This window comes from Alosa alosa, chromosome 5 (genome assembly GCF_017589495.1).
Source record: "Alosa alosa isolate M-15738 ecotype Scorff River chromosome 5, AALO_Geno_1.1, whole genome shotgun sequence".
Lineage (NCBI taxonomy): Eukaryota > Metazoa > Chordata > Actinopteri > Clupeiformes > Clupeidae > Alosa > Alosa alosa.
In genome coordinates this window covers 21899137-21915771 of record NC_063193.1, presented here as the reverse complement: position 1 = coordinate 21915771, position 16635 = coordinate 21899137, and the positions used below count along the sequence as shown (strand labels likewise).

General features: G+C 40.2%; 1 protein-coding gene across 1 annotated transcript; it reads left to right on the top strand.

Moving 5' to 3' along the window:
- The first annotated feature begins 11638 nt into the window (after nucleotides 1–11638).
- Nucleotides 11639–15418, top strand: ube2l3b (ubiquitin-conjugating enzyme E2L 3b). The gene is made up of 4 exons (XM_048244598.1): nucleotides 11639–11745; nucleotides 13141–13236; nucleotides 13415–13601; nucleotides 13838–15418. The coding sequence occupies exons 1-4, from the start codon at nucleotides 11719–11721 to the stop codon at nucleotides 13990–13992; spliced, it is 465 nt and encodes a 154-aa protein (XP_048100555.1). The 5' UTR covers nucleotides 11639–11718; the 3' UTR covers nucleotides 13993–15418.
- The last annotated feature ends 1217 nt before the right edge of the window (nucleotides 15419–16635 follow it).

The window sequence follows — 16635 nt, the reverse complement described above, 5'->3', positions numbered from 1 at the left end:
GACTACTCTTCGATCCCGGTAACTCTGACCAGCCTTCTGCCTTGCTACTACGAATTTGGATCTCCCTTGAACTGTACTTCTGCCTTGTTTCATCCGCCCCGTTGTGTCTGTGTTCCCCCCCCAGGACTTCCGGACCACCCACCACCGTCGTCATAGGACGCATCGCTGCCACTGGGGGGCACACAGACCCAGCGCATTGGACGGAATCCCGGTTATTCCCAGTAACCCCTGGAGCCTTCACTCACTCCCTACTTCCCTTTTCCCTTAAGTTTAATAAACTTTCTGGTGTGACGCAATTGTGGTCCTCTGGTCGTCTGTCTGAACCGTGACAGACCAGTGACCAATTAAGCACTAGATTTTTGCATTGAAGTGATTCAGTAGATGGTACTACACCACAATTGAGTTACAAAGAGCAATAGTATAGTTTTGCATATAGTCAATTTTGGTGCAACAGTTGCCAAGAAAGTGGTGAGGACTTACTTGACTTCATTAGGGCTAGTGCAAAGGGACGTGTCCACGTGAGGATGGAAAATCTCGTATACTATATAAACCAAGCAGGACTACAAGCACGCAAAGTATAGGATATTGTTGACCACAATTTGCATTAAGACACTGCTAAGACACGGTGCACACTGTTCTCTCTGAAATCTCTTTGTAGATGAGGCCCATTCTTACATACCATAAAACCAATTTCCTGCGTCAACGCTTTTCAGGGAAACTAATAGATGACACAATCAGTCACAGAAAAAAAAAAAACACACACACACACACACCAGTAAACAATGTGTTGTTTGTTTGAGCCGTTGGAAATTCCCTACAAGATTCCAACTCAAGCCTCACTGATAACTATAAAGTCACATGACAGGAAATCTCTTGTGACATCTTCAAATCTCTTTCTCTTCTTCACTGTGTCCATGACATGAACTTCCTGATCCTTACAGCCATGTAGCCTTCTTGGCTTAGGCCTACGAACTGACAGGAAGGAAGCAAATTATTGTCCTGTGTGAGGTCCCAAAACAGAAAAGGGAAAGTAAATTCATAGTTTATCACAGCTGCAGATCAGCTCTGCAGTCACACATGAGGGTCTCAGATGCATCCTTTCCTGAAAACCGTGTCATGTAAAGTAAGCAAATGAATGGATAGATGGGAAAAGGCTGCAGGCCTTCCCAGACATATGGAGATTCTTGGGAAGTCTAGTCTCATGCTAGTTTATCATAAAACAGCAGGTCACTATATTGTCAATTTCCATAGCATAAGCCACAGGTGTCTCTCCCTTCTCATTATCACCTGGAAACTGGGGTCATTATAATTTCCCTCACAGGATCAAAAGTGTATACTATAATTATAATGGAGTCATCATCAGCTATTGAGAAACCTCTAAATTAAAGGGAGAGGAAAAGTTTTCCCCTGAGGCTCTCTCTTGGGCCTTATAAACAACATCCTCTGAGACATGACCTACTTAATTGGAGCCCAAATATTACATATAAATATGAACATATAAAATATTAACAAATACATTTCACAGAAACGTATGCTTGATGTGGAAGACAGGCAAGTATCAGATCTCCAAGTTTAAATGAGGATTTAAATCTAAATTTCTCTTTTTTTAGAAAAAAGAATATATGTGATCACATTCTTGCAGATAATTTGATGGTATCTTCATAAATCTGACTGCTGCAAATTAATATCATAATTAAATAACATTAGGCTACATTACATTACATTTGGCTGAAGCATTTTTAACCAAAGCGACTTACAACATGGTAAACAGTTTAAAGCTTTTTAAAACAATTCTCCCAACAATTCTAGAACAATTTAAAACAATCTAAAAGGTAGAGTACAATAAGAACAAGTGCATCAGTGAGTGCTGTTTGAGTGCATATGCCCTTTTGGGTTGGTTGTAGACCAGGCACGCCGCCGCGTTTTGGATCATTTGAAGGGGTTTCACTGTGCAGGCTGGGAGACCTGTCAAGAGGATGAGATGTCGTGAGATGACTATGACCTGTACCAGGAGTTGCGTAGCATTTAGATTCATGTAAGTCCTGATTTTCCGTATGTTGTAGAGTGCGAAATGGTACGGGCGTCCGAAGCAACATGTTCGGAGAAGGTTAGTTGGTTGTCGAGCATGACTCCTAAATTCCTTGCTGCCCTGGTAGGTGCAACAGACAGGGAGTCAATTTTGATGTTGATGTGATGATGTATGTTTAGCTGGGAGGACCAGCAATTCGGTTTAGCTGGAGGTGGTGTGCCTTCATCCATGTAGATATGCCTGAGAGGCAATCAAAGATCAGTGCCAAGACCAAGGGGTCTTCAGGTGGAAAGGACAGATATAGCTGTGTGGCGTCTGCAGTGGTAGCTGTGCGAACGGATAATCTGTCCCAGAGAGGTGGTGTAGATAGCAAAGAGAAGGGGGCCCAGCACTGAGATCTGGGGGACCCCTGTGGTGAGATAGTGAGCTGTCCAAGTGTTGAACGAGCGTCCTGATTCAAACCAGGAGAGAGCAGAGCCGGAGATGTCCATGTTTGAGAGTATAAAGAGAAGAATATGGTGATTAACCGTTTCAAAGGCAGCCGATAAGTCGAGCAGAATGAGTACTGATGACTGTGCGGTCGACCTGGCTTCCTTTAAGACTTCTGTTACAGACAGCAGAACTGTTTCGGCTGAGTGGCCACTCTTGAACCCAGATTGGTTTGGATCAAGAAGGTTGTTCTGTGAAAGGAATTCAGATACCCATAGCTGCCAACTCTCACGCATTGGCCGTGAGACACACACATTTGATTAATTTCACACACTCACACGCCACACCCACGATTTCTCACGCTGAAGTGTCAACCCGGTCGGTCAGATGCCTGAAAAATGAGTTTAGCCTATAGATCTACCTGTTGAGCCACGGTTATGCTTTCAGAGACGGTGAGAGGGTTCCCCCTGTCTGTGGAATTTTCTACATTTTCTCTCATTTGCGATGCTACTTCAAAAGCCATCCCAGGCGCATTCCCCCCGGCTTCAAGTAGGCCTATGCTTTGAGTATTTTTCACGCTGAAGTGTCAACGTGGTAGGTCAAATACCTGGCAGATGAGGTTCAACTAAACTAAACCTATACATGATATCACACATCATGTGAACGAGCGGAATCTAAGCTTTCCAATGATATTAGCGCAGAAGTTGCTGTGATAAATGGTTCGCGAAAATTATCAGTGAACCGACGTTGCAATTTAGGCTAATCATATTTGCATTTTGCACACAGTGCACACCCATTACTCTCGGTTTAATATCTCACTAACCCTTCACACAACATGTGGCAAACCTAATATCACAATAAACAGCAAACCGTATTGAAATACGAGGGATATAAAGCATGCCTCTGTTTTTTGAAATTGCAACACATTTCTACATAGCCTCATTGGGGCTTAAATTATAATGTATTCTAATGTAACCTATTTGTCAGTAGGCCTACATACATTTTTGTAAATTGCTCAGTAGATTATCCCACTATCATGGTTCTTATATTGTCAGGTTCCAGCCAATCCCACTTACACAGATAAATGAATATATTTATATTGCCATGCTTTCTAGTGACATTAATGCAAAAATATAAAGAAAATCAAATAAGGAGACACAAATATTGATATAAAGCCTGACATAAGCCATATGCAAACATTCACATCATGCAGATATGGGTACATCCTGAAAAAGGAATAGCCTGTAGGCTATGGCCATTACAATGACCAATATATTATCTTAAATGAACTAGCTGAAAAACACAGGTGACCACTTCTGCATAATTTCATGGAGTGCTGAACATTTCTGAACTGTGAAATGTACCATATGTTTTGTGGTTGTGAACTTATTGCAATATCACCATAACTATTCCACCTGTGTATGCATGGTTATAATTCTGAAGTGCAAAATAGCTTAGGCTACAGCACAAATATTTCCATAAAAAATAAGCAAGTCTGACCTCTGAATTTATTTTTAAAAGTGCACCAGATTGATAGCCTGGCGGGCCATCCTATATCATTTAAATGTATAGTCTGGAATCGAACCATTCACCTTGCTTAATCCAAGGGGCGGGCAGAGAATTGTCTTTCAAACTGCCTAGGCATGCAATAGGCCTACGACCATATCCATTATCCGGTCGGGCAAAACGGCAAATACATCCTTCTTCGAAGGAATGACTTAAGTGCATTGTGTTGCTCAACTTTCAAAGAAAAGCACAACTCCAACTCCTCCAAAGTTGACGCCAACGCCGATTCAAACAACCGCTCTTAGTTAAGCCATAGCCACCTTCCTTGTTGTTCACCGTCGCGAGGACTGTTGTTATCCTGTTAAGCCCGCCTTAAGACTCTCTAGCAAAATAGAGCTGTGATTGGATGGCGCCCACGGCGTCAGCCAATAGAAATCCCTATGGTTTGATACTAGGCGTACAGGCTGAGCAAATTAATTTGCTGCCGCTAGGGATGCGTCTAGATTTCTAGGCTACCAGATTGATGCATTTAAAAGTTAAAATATACAAACATTTCTTAAATTCTTACAAAACACCCACCCACTTTTTAAAATTGTTAGTTTGGACCCCCCACTATTGCCGTCTAAATACCAGTGCTGTTTGTACGCCAAATAAATAATAACCTATAGGTTTATGTAAAACTCCCCATTAACAGCATCCGCGTCACTAACCACAGCTAGACTGCACAATGGTAGGCCTTCAAAAGCATGACATTTTTAAGCTTTAGTTTGATATTTAATTTACTTTATCCGCTTTCATGCGTTCATTGAACGATCCGCAGTGCTGTAATGGAAACCTTATTATGTAGCCAAGTAGCCTATATATTGAGTTATTTTTAAATTATGCATGATTTACTTTTTATTAATTTCGTAGGCTGGCTTTATTTTGTTATATAGAAGTATCTAAATAACCTGGTAAAATGTACCAGAATTCAGGAAATTGCATCTAGTCCAAAAAAAAATTTCTGGGGGAGGACCCCCATAACCCCCACTGAAATGTCCCACCCACTTTCAGAATGCCTCCATCACCCATGGTCCTAGCATTAGGCTAGATCCCTTTGATACCAATGTTAATTTAACTCTGGGACCCTGGTCCCTACACCTGAGAACCAATGTACTTTTTTTTTACTGTACGGTATAATGCTGAACGAGCCAAACAAAAATTTCCGCAACAAAATTTTGGTTGGCCCCACCAAATCTCACTCCAAGGTTTTTTGAAAAGTTGGCAGCCCTGGATACCTGTTTGGTATTGGACCTCTCGTTCAATACCTTTGGATAGGAAAGGGAATGAGACAGGGTTGAGTAGGGTTGAGAGAAGTGTTCTTAAAATAAGAGGTGGGTAAACTATGAATTCTGTGATCACGGTAAGGTGGACTGCACCATGCGGTATTGGATTTTTTAAAAAGGCATTCAGAACATGTTTGATGATGGTGGAAGTTATTGTCCAATGTTAATAACAGTACCAGTGGTATTACATGGTTCCTAGAGTGTTGATGAGTGTACATATTGTGAATGTGGATAAAACAGTATGATTTTTAAATGTTAAAAGTTGCAGTTGGTGAATAAATTCTTTTGAGAGTTGGATAAACTGTAATAAGAGGTGGATAAACTCTATTTCTGAAATTTCAGAAGAGGTGGATAAACTGTGTTTACTTGCGTTTATAGCCTCCACTACATCCCTGTTCCTAAGTAACGGTGTTACCCGGGCCGTTTATAATATAGACCGATAAAAAAAAGTTTATCTCTATTCTACTGTTCAATATGAATGTATGCAATGCAAGTAGAGTCTACCACTGTATTCTTTGAAAAAAAACATACCAGCTTTGGGTTGAACATGTCTGTTCAGGTCATCTGGGCTAGACAGCTTACTGGAAACTGTAGCAGTTAACTTTCTTTTCTTACAGTTTCATTTCCATCACAACAGAGATCAAGAAGTCGAATCAAATCGACAGAGTCGACAAAAGCACAGTTCACAAAAAAAAACACTGCTCCTTTTTCAAGACAATTTCTTTCACACCCCCTGTCACCTGGAGATTTATATGTCAATCTAATTATGACCGCCAAGCAAAAGGTAAGGTATATAGGTTTAGTGAGATTTTTTTTTTTTTCCAAATTTCCGTCCAAATTCCGGGACACACTGAAAGACCGGAGTAGACGAAACTTGGTGGGCATGTAACCCCATATGGATAGCATGGAACCATCGTTTTTCGTTTTGATCTGTAGCCCCCCCGCTGGACTGCACCCCCCGAAAGGAGGGTAGGCAGACACAGTTTTACAGCGCCACCTAGTTAAACACAAAAAAGTAAAAATGAGGTGTTGTAATCGCAGGTATCTGTGACCTAACATAGTCAAAACTGCACGAAATTGGAAGTGTAGGATCATTATGACACCCCTCTGAATGCACGCCAAGTTTCGTGGAATTCCATTCATGGGGGCCACACAATAAATTAATTTATGTTACTATACACCAACTGGCCTGTAGGTGGCCGGAGACAGTTTTCTGTGAATATCTCGAGAACCGTGGGGCCTAGGAGGTCCACCTTTTTTTTTTGTATGTTGGTCTTTGTCAACCCATCGCATTTTTTTCATGTATAGCGCCACCCTAGTTAAAATTAAAAAGCAAAAAATTAGTTGTTTTCATCACAATATCTCTGGCTGACATGGTCAAAACTGCACGAAATTGAAAGTGTAGGATCATTATGACACCTTCCGAATGCATGCCAAGTTTTGTGAACTTTCGTTCATGGGGGCCTTACAATAAAATGATTTATGTGTACATTTAGTGACCAACACCAACAAGGATTCCCGGACACTGAAAGACCGGGGAAAACCGAAACTTGGTGGGCATGTAACCCCACATGGATAGCATGGAACCATCGTTTTTTGTTTTTGATCTGTAGCCCCCCCGCTGGACTGGACCCCCCGAAAGGAGGGTAGGGCAGACACAGTTTTCTGTGAATATCTTGAGAACCGTAGGGCCTAGGATGACCAATATTTTCTGTATGTTTGCCTCCAGGGGTCATGTTAACCCATTCCATGTGCACACATGTGCATAAGCAGATATACACGCACACACATACATTCACAGTAATCATACGTATGACACATATTCAAGAATTTCTCAGAATTATGAACAGGCAAGATGGGGGTGGGGTTGTATAAAATGAATTTTACATGTGAAATCTATGAACTAATCATGTTTTGGTACTTGTTGTGTAGCAGATACCAGTGAGAATTGAGTGTGGATAATGCAATTTAGTGAGACAGTTAGAATCATATAGGCCTTTCAGCGTGATTTATTTTTGTGGAAAAAATGTGCTGGACTGGGCGGCGGTCATATTTTGTACCGCTCTGCGGTACATCTAGTTATTCATTAAGCTTAACATTGTGAAAAGTGCTGGCAAACACTTAAGGCCTAATCCTTTTTTGCAACTGTAATAATACCAATTAGAATACATTTCCAAAGATGTTGGGACGCTGTGGAAAATTCTAATAAAAACAGAATGTGATCATCCGCAAATCACGCAAACCCATTTAGTTGCAAAAAGAACATAGAAAACACATACAATGTTGAAACTGACTAACTGTATTCATTTAATAAAGGTTTATGCTTATTGGGCTCATTTTACCAAGTCAAATTCCTTGTTTTTTTTTATGGAAAAAATAACCTTGGCAATAAATGATTCTGATTTTGATTCTGACATTTTTATTTAACACATCTCAAAAAGGTTGGGACGGGTTCAACAAAAGGTTGAAAACACAAGGAAAAATTCTGTTAACTTTGTCTATGAACACAGTTTGACACTCCATCCATGAACGCTGGTTAAAACTCTACCATGCAAAGAAGAGACCTTAGACATGATCCAGACATGCTTCCATCTTATCTGGGCTCAAAAATTGTAATTATTTTTGGAAATGGACTTCGCATTCTCCGAGCTAAAGAGGAGAGGTACCATCCAACTTTAATTATTATTTACGTTATTAATGCACAGTTCAAAAGCCAGCATGTATCTATGGTATGGAGGTACATATTTGTTTATTTACAGTGTATAACTCTACTTATGCAAGATTATGTTTAGATGTCTTATATGTATGGATTACCTGAGTTAATACAAATGGTGTAAATGTCATGCAAATAGGTTCACTTGAAGTATACTTACTAAAAAACAATTTGCGATTTGTGTTCCATACTTATTTCCCCTGCTGTATAGGCCTATGGCTTGCATCTGGAGAGGCACAATTAAATGCTAAATTATACATGGATTAGCAACAGCTGAGCCCATCCAGCCTATGTCTTTTTTTGCACTTGGTTTGAATATTTCAGGAAAACAATGCCAAATATTACAACAGCATGGCTACATAGTAGAAAAGTAGAAGAATCCAGGTGATGGTCTGCCTGCTGTCCAGATCTTCTTGCAAATAAAAAAAAACACATATGGCTCAAAAGTCAAAAGTCCAGCAATTGGTCTACTCAGGTCCCAAATTTTAACAAAGCAAAACAGTGGTACATGTTCTTTTTGTAGCTAAATATGGGTTTATGTGATTTGTATATGATCACATTCTGTTTTTACATTTACAGTGTCCCAACTGGTTTGGAAATCTTTTCAAAAAAGTTCAAATTCAAGTTCAATCTTGTCTGATGGCCATATATTTTTGTTAAATTTTGGTCTTAAAATCAGACCAAAGATATATACTTTTTTTCATTTGACCTTTGGTCTCCCATTTAACCCAATGGCTTTTAGTGAAACCAAACAGCACATAGTCAATTGAGTGGGGGAGTAAGGGGGGGAGTAATAGGGTGTGTGGGTATGGTGTGTGTGTTTGGGGGGGGGTGTACTGGTGTGCATGTGTGTTTGAGGGGGGTTATGGTGTAATGGTGTGTGTGAGTGAGGGGGTGTACCTGTATGTGATACACATAAAACATTTTTGTTGAGGAGATGTAACACTTAACAAATGTCAGTCATGATAAGGCATATAGGTAGGCATCTATACAAAATAGGCCCTTGCTGTGGCACTGTTCATTCTGTACATCACATGTAATCTGTGATCGCGCAACAAACTTCCTTTAATTATCTTAGTGTTGTGCTTTTATTAGCATTCTAAGCCACCAATCCCCATCTCTCTCTTTCTCTCCCTCTCCCTCTCTCTCTCTCTCTCTCTCAAAACACACACACATTTAAAAGTTGTGTGGCTCAACACTGTCCTCCTGTGGTTATGTATGGTGCTAAGGATGCAGGAGCTGAGCCCATGACTCTTATTCAACGGTTTGCACTTGGTCATGACATATTTCAGCCTTTTCCTGTCTTTCCAAATAAAATGCACATATGGCAGAAACAATTAATTGGCTTTAACAGCCAGCCATTGAAATAAATTGGGAAGCTTTTAAATTGAAGCCGTGTTGGGGAAGCTTTTCAAAAGTGATGAATCTTGTCTGATGGCCATATAGTTAAATTTTGGTCTTATCAGACCAAAGAACCTTCTTCAATTTGACCTTGGAGTCTCCCACATGGCTTTGAGTGAACTTATCAATATAGTCAATCTATACAAAATAGGCCCTTGCTGTGGCACTGTTCATTCTGTACATCACATCTAATCTGTGATCACAAGAACAAACTTCCTTTAATTATCTTAGTGTTGTGCTTTTATTAGCATTCTAAGCCACCAATCCCCATCTCTCTCTTTCTCTCCCTCTCCCTCTCTCTCTCTCTCTCTCTCAAAACACACACACATTTAAAAGTTGTGTGGCTCAACACTGTCCTCCTGTGGTTATGTATGGTGCTAAGGATGCAGGAGCTGAGCCCATGACTCTTATTCAACGGTTTGCACTTGGTCATGACATATTTCAGCCTTTTCCTGTCTTTCCAAATAAAATGCACATATGGCAGAAACAATTCATTGGCTTTAACAGCCAGCCATTGAAGCCAAATTGGGGAAGCTTTTAAATTGAAGCCGTGTTGGGGAAGCTTTTCAAAAAGCGATGAATCTTGTCTGATGGCCATATAGTTAAATTTTGGTCTTATCAGACCAAAGAACCTTCTTCAATTTGACCTTGGAGTCTCCCACATGGCTTTGGGTGAACTTATCAATATAGTCAATATTTAATAACACTCATAAAGCTTTGACTGGTGAAGAACTCCGGCAAAAGTTGTTGTATTCAGAGTTGTCATAGGTGCCTTGGTGGCCACTCAGTTTGTGGTGAGAGCCTGCTCTATAGGCAGATTTGCACATTTGCCATATTTCTTCCTTAATGATGGATTTCACTGAACTCCGCAGGGGATGTTCAGTGACTTGAATATTTTTTTGTTTCCATCACCTCACTTATGCTTTTCAATAACCTTTACTGAGTTGTTTGGAGTGTTCTTTTGTCTTCGTGGTGGAGTAAGCAGGAATACTGATTGACCAGCACTGTATCTTCCAGACATGGTGTCTTTATATTACTATACTACACACATTCACTGCATTCAGGCAATCTTCATTTCACTACTAGACTACTAGAGAGAGAGAGAGGAGGAGTAGTGCGCACACTGAAAAAAATGAATTAAACAAAGTCTTCCCAAAGGAGTTTATTCATTTAATTTTGGGAGCAAGAGCAGACGTTTCAGCCGTCCGACTATTCTCAATGCTCACAGTGAATCAACTTCTTCTTCTTCTTCAGGGTTTAACAGTGAATCAACTGCAGACATGCAATTAACAAGTACCCAGTTGGATTAAGGGCAATCAAGAGACAGGTGTGGTGGGAGGGCCTTTTGTTTTTGTTACAACACTTGTAGACATTCATTTAAAAGAGTTAGTGAGATAAAAGTTTTACAAAAAGCATGATAGATTGAAGTCCTCGTTCATCCCTTTTGGACAAAGGCTACCAAGTTCCGAAATCCAGAAACATTCTCTCTGAAGCAGTGTTTTATCTAAGTCCCCGCCTCTCCTTTTAGGCAGGATCCTTTCCACACCCAGAAATCTCAGGTCAGCAATGGAGTGCCCAGTAGACTGAAAATGTCGGGCAACAGATGACATTTCATCAGCTCTCCTAATTGCACTCATATGTTCAATTACCGGTACTCTTGTTCGTAAGGCCCTGGTGGTTTTCTGCACTACAAAGGCCCTTTTTGCACTACAAAGGTCACTTCCACGGGTGTGGTGGTGGCTACCTACCTGACCAATGCATTGTCAACAGGACATGCGCTCACAGTAGTTCGGATAGAGCAAAATAATGGGAGGGGGTGGGGGGCTGATCAAAGGGAGTTGTTCAATTTGCCTTCAATAGAGAAACACATGGTTCCTAGTTTCAGTTAACTTGGCTACATGAAAAAAGCAATTGAACTAGGCTAAGTGAATATAATTAAACTACCAGCAAGCTGCAAATTGTTGTTAAACTATTTCAATATGTAGGCTAGTTCTCTACTCCCCAACACTGAGCCTAGGCCATGCCTAGTCTACAGTTGCACCACATTTAGGTTGCTTATAGGCTTTAAACTCAAAAAGTTAAACAAAACCAAATGTTTTCAGAAAAGCTGTTAAGCTCAGTTTGTAGTGCACCACAAAAGAGTCAAACAAAGCTATTCTATACTGTTAATGGAACCGTTACAGGTCATGACTTCTGAATAGACTGTTCCTGAATCAGTTACATGGGGGAGGATCATGGAGAGGATGCATTCAGTCCCACTATGCAGTCTTGCATGCTCTCGCTGTGTACTCTGGGAAACAGTCTAGCGATCCAAGATGGCGGCGAGCAGGAGACTACATAAGGTAGAATTTACACCTCATTCTTTTCAGATTACTTTTTAAAACCCCGTTCCATGTCTAAGATCATTAGATGACCGTAAAGTCAAAGTAATGAGCGTTCGATCTTTCTTATAAGGTTTCTACACCTCGATTTAAGAATGGTTCCATCCAAAGGAAACGCCATAGCTAACTCGCAAGCTAAACACTTCTAATCAGAGGAAAAGGGAAGCACCGGTACAGAAGGCCAGGGTGCAGGAACCCGGTTTGGGCATTTTATAGGTCGATAGCTTGTTAGCTTGATGACGAGTCTCTGTGTTGTTTAGGAATGAATTACGGTGTCCTCTAAAACTCAACTTTAATTATTAAACTAGCTAGCTAACCATGTCGTAAGCAATGTCTAATTTAATTAATGTACAAAACATACATCGTTGACAATCCAGTGCCTTCTATCTTGTTAGCCATCTAACATTAGCTAGCTAGGACCAGAGCCGTAGACATACGGTACTGGCTAGGATATCTGGCTAACTTGGCGTTAGCAAAGCCTTAGCGAAGAAAGGACGCCGGGGGTTAGCATCTAACGTTACTTTGCCAAAATCGAAACCATTATATCAGGAAACATCACGACAGTATGTTGTGTTGTGTGTTATCATGTTCTATTATGCTAACATTATCCACCTGTTTACACTAATGCTGTTTAAAAGGGACACATTTCCTTTAACGTTACTTAGCTAGTTGACGTTAGCTATGACTATCTTACTTGGCGAGGTACCTAGATTTTAGAGTGCTGTCGATAAGTAGGTTGTAGCTAGCTTATTTGTGAGCATCGATAAACAGAAACAGAAACTGGTTACTTCATTCAATCCCTTGTGATGGCAGCAGAAACGTTGGGTGTGCCTCTGTCATTTCCAGTAACATTTCATATGTTATTGCAGAATAATTCAATTATTGGTCATACAGTCAGTAGTCTTTTAGTCTTTTACAAATCAGTAGACTAGTAGCAGCTATAACTTCGGCATATAGAAGCACAGTCAGCTAACGTTAGTGTAATTTGGGTTAATTTACGTTATCTTAACTTTTTATTAGTGTAACCTTTGATGTTATATGGACACTGTTACTTCCTCATTTTGAACAGTGGCTCGCCATCATAGAGCATATAAGTATTGAAAGCATGTTATTTGTTGCTTGATGAAGGCCATATCATACTTCATCGCACACACGCTCTACATTTCTATTAAATTACTTGAATAATGCTGCCGTTCACTTAGATAGACTACTTACTACCTGGACAATTGCATGCTCCGTCTGCTTTCATTGCTCTAGTGGCGAAGGTGGTGTTTCAGTGTTCCACTAACTGAAGGGGTGTCCTTGTACCCAAATACCTTAATGGTGCCTAAATCTTTCTAATTTTTTTCTCCCCAGGAACTTGAAGAAATCCGTAAATCTGGAATGAAAAATTTCCGTAACATTCAAGTCGATGAATCAAACATATTGACTTGGCAAGGACTTATTGTTCCTGTGAGTATGGTCTTACTAGTCCTTAAACTAGCTGTTGTCTTTGTCCAATCATGGAGCTTTAAATCAATTTGTTGGCATAAATTCAGTGTTTGGAAACCCACACAGTTTGGATGGTTTGCAGGAATATGTACCAATTTCATCCACAATGCTGTTATGCCGTCATGTCTTCCTTTCACAGGACAACCCCCCATACGACAAAGGAGCATTCAGGATCGAGATAATCTTTCCTGCCGAGTACCCTTTCAAACCCCCTAAGATCACGTTCAAAACAAAGATCTATCACCCAAATATTGACGAGAAAGGACAGGTTTGTCTGCCAGTTATCAGCGCAGAAAACTGGAAACCAGCTACCAAAACTGACCAAGGTAAATGACCGTACTCACTTTCTATCACCATTCTTTTGTCTTTCCTATCTGTATTTGTGAATGTTCACCAATACACCTTGTGTGTGTGTGTGTGGGGGGTACTGATTTTTGCATCCATTGCATGTTTAATTAGTGGTTGAACTGAGCTGCTCTTACATTCACACAGAAGAATAGACCATTTGTATCTCTACTTCCAATTTGCTAATTGTGATTTGCCTGTCTGTTTCCCTTTTCAGTTATCCAGTCGCTCATTGCTCTGGTGAACGACCCTCAGCCAGAACACCCTCTGCGTGCTGACCTAGCAGAAGAATACTCAAAGGACCGTAAAAAATTCTTTAAGAATGCAGAAGAGTTTACAAAGAAACATGGCGAGAAACGGCCAGTGGACTAATACCTGACAAGTGTGTAGTCCCTCCCTCCCACCAACTCCTCCTCCCAAACCAACCCTCTTCTACCTTCTTGTGTACCCTGGTTGTTCCTCTTCCTCTCCTCTTCCTCCTTCTGCGCTTTGTCTCCCCCGTCCTCTCCCTGCGCACTTGTCATTATAGTAGACCTGGAGAAGCGCCTCCCAGTTGCAAGCTCCATTGTGAAGCAGGACTCATGTGGACACGACAAAGATTCTCTGCCTGATATTAGTTTGAGGCCATTACTAACTTTCTACTATTTTCTTAAGTTTAAAAAAAAATAAAGAATAAAAAGGTGATTAGGTTGTTATGATAGGGAAATGCACCATGTTTTTCTTTTTTGAAGAAAGAGGGTAGGACCGCATTCTGTTTCCACACTGAAGTTTGGATATGAGATATCCGAGAGAAGGGGAGGAATATTGTTTATCATTATCCAGCTCTTTAAGGTGAATTATTTGCCCCTTCTAAGTGATGACAAATGTCTCTTCACAGAGCGAAGAGATGGTAGAGGTATACATCTGAACATGTGGTGTAAAAAAGTTAATATACTTTCTTTTTTCTCTTTTTTGCATTTGAGTTGCACTGTACTGTGTTGGTAAATACCCACCCCATCCCTCTCTCCACCCTCAGTTTGTAAGTCACTAATTAGTCAGTTATCAAATGCACCATAGGTACCAATTTTGTTATCACTAACATTTCAGAAAATGAAAGGAAGGATACAGAGATTTGTGTGTGAGTGTGTGTGTGTGTGTGTATGTACGTGTGTGTATAAGAGTGCGGCTGAACATAATTTTTATGGAAAATGCTAATTTTGAAGAAAAAAAAAAGTTAGACACTGATTTAACAGATATCATATGCAATTGTATTTTTTCTTTTGGCTCCCAGTATCCTGACATTGGTATGAATGAATATCAAGAAACTGTTAAATTAAGGAGTCAGCAAAGTGCATATATACATTTGGAGCCCCTTTTTCTTTGACCAAAATAAACTTAGTTTTAATCTATGGCACTTCAAAGAATATAAACATCTCCATGTACTTCTTTTATATGTGATAGTACCGTTAGATGTTAAAACAGTGTCCCTCAACCTCTCCCCAACTTAGGCACAATGTTTTAGCCACATTATCAGCATTGCTGCAAGGGAACCCTTTGAATACATGGTAATGAAATTTTGTCTGCCTACAAATGTAAGCATATACATTTATCTATCTCTTGAAAATGAATGGTTTTACATTGGTGTATCAAATGAGTTGATGTGTGTCTGCCCCTGCAAATCTCAGTATGCATGTCCCTCTTAACAGTCAGCACTGTTACTCTCAGTCAAGGGACATGCGTTGTGGGGAGTAGGACTCAGTGGAGTATGATGAGTCTGTGATGTTGGTTTGGCATTGCCTAATAAATTGCTGTAACCATTTTCATCCTTGTCAAGGATTAACCACTAGTTGCGCCAAGGCCTATGAGGAAAATTGTGAGTGAACATGTGCAGTAAAGTTTAAGTCATGACACCAGTCAATGAAAGATGGAGAGTTAAGTTTGCAACAAACAGCAACTTTTTATCTTTTTACAAGAAAAATTGTAAAAAAAAAAAAAAAAAAATTGGTTGAAAATCATAAGTGAAATGTCAGTGTGGTATTTTTTCAATTAAGCTTCTGGAGTAGCTAGATGTAATTTTGACAGCACCACAAGGGGACACTATACACAGGCTCTATTAAATAAGTCCCCCTATACTTTCATATTACTTCAGGGTGAGTAAATGACTAAAAGTTCATTAAACTAAACTAAAAACTAAAAATTCAGCCACCTAGAGTTATCACCTGCCTTTTCTGGATTACAAAAAACACTTAGGCTTCGCCCATGGCTATTTTTCATTATCGTGCAACATAGAAAAGCTGAGATAAAGTGCTTGTACTTCCCCATATATTAATCCTGGGTAAAGAGCCAATTTACTACATAAGTACTGTAAGGTAAAGTACCAGCTTTAGGCATAGCTCTCCAGTGATTTTTCCCCATTCTTAAGATCGGGTTGGTGGGGTGGTAATTCTGGACCATGTCTTTCAAACAGTGCCACATTCTGGTTTAGATCAGCATCCTGGTCATCCTAGAACACTCACTTGACTCGTTTCAGCCACTCTGGTGTTGTTTGAGCCTTGTGCTTTGGATAATATTTTTTTTCTGGATGGTCAACCACAAGCCTTAGCACTGCAGGTTCTAATACAACATTACATTCATTTCTACCCAGTTCTTCTAACAGGTTTTCTCTAGAGATGTCCCTTTACCATCTTAAGCTATCTCCATATATGTTTTGATGTGGGCTATGGGCTTCCTTTCGACGACTCCTATTGAGACCAGTTTTATGAATCAGCCTTGTAGAATTCCATACATAGTGGACATTTTCAAAGTTTTCACTGGACTACATGCTGCAACCACTACTAACAGGGTTGTGAATTCCCACTGTTATTTTCATTAGGGTTTCAATTCTTGTTTTAGAGAGCCCTCTCACAAAAGCATAAAATCACTGAGCTTGATTAGAGGCGCTCTCCTTCAACAACCTGTGAGCCTAGACGAGGCAGTGACCTCAGTGGGGGCTGCTCATTGTTCCAACACCCCGTTATTCTGACTCAGTCTGAAACA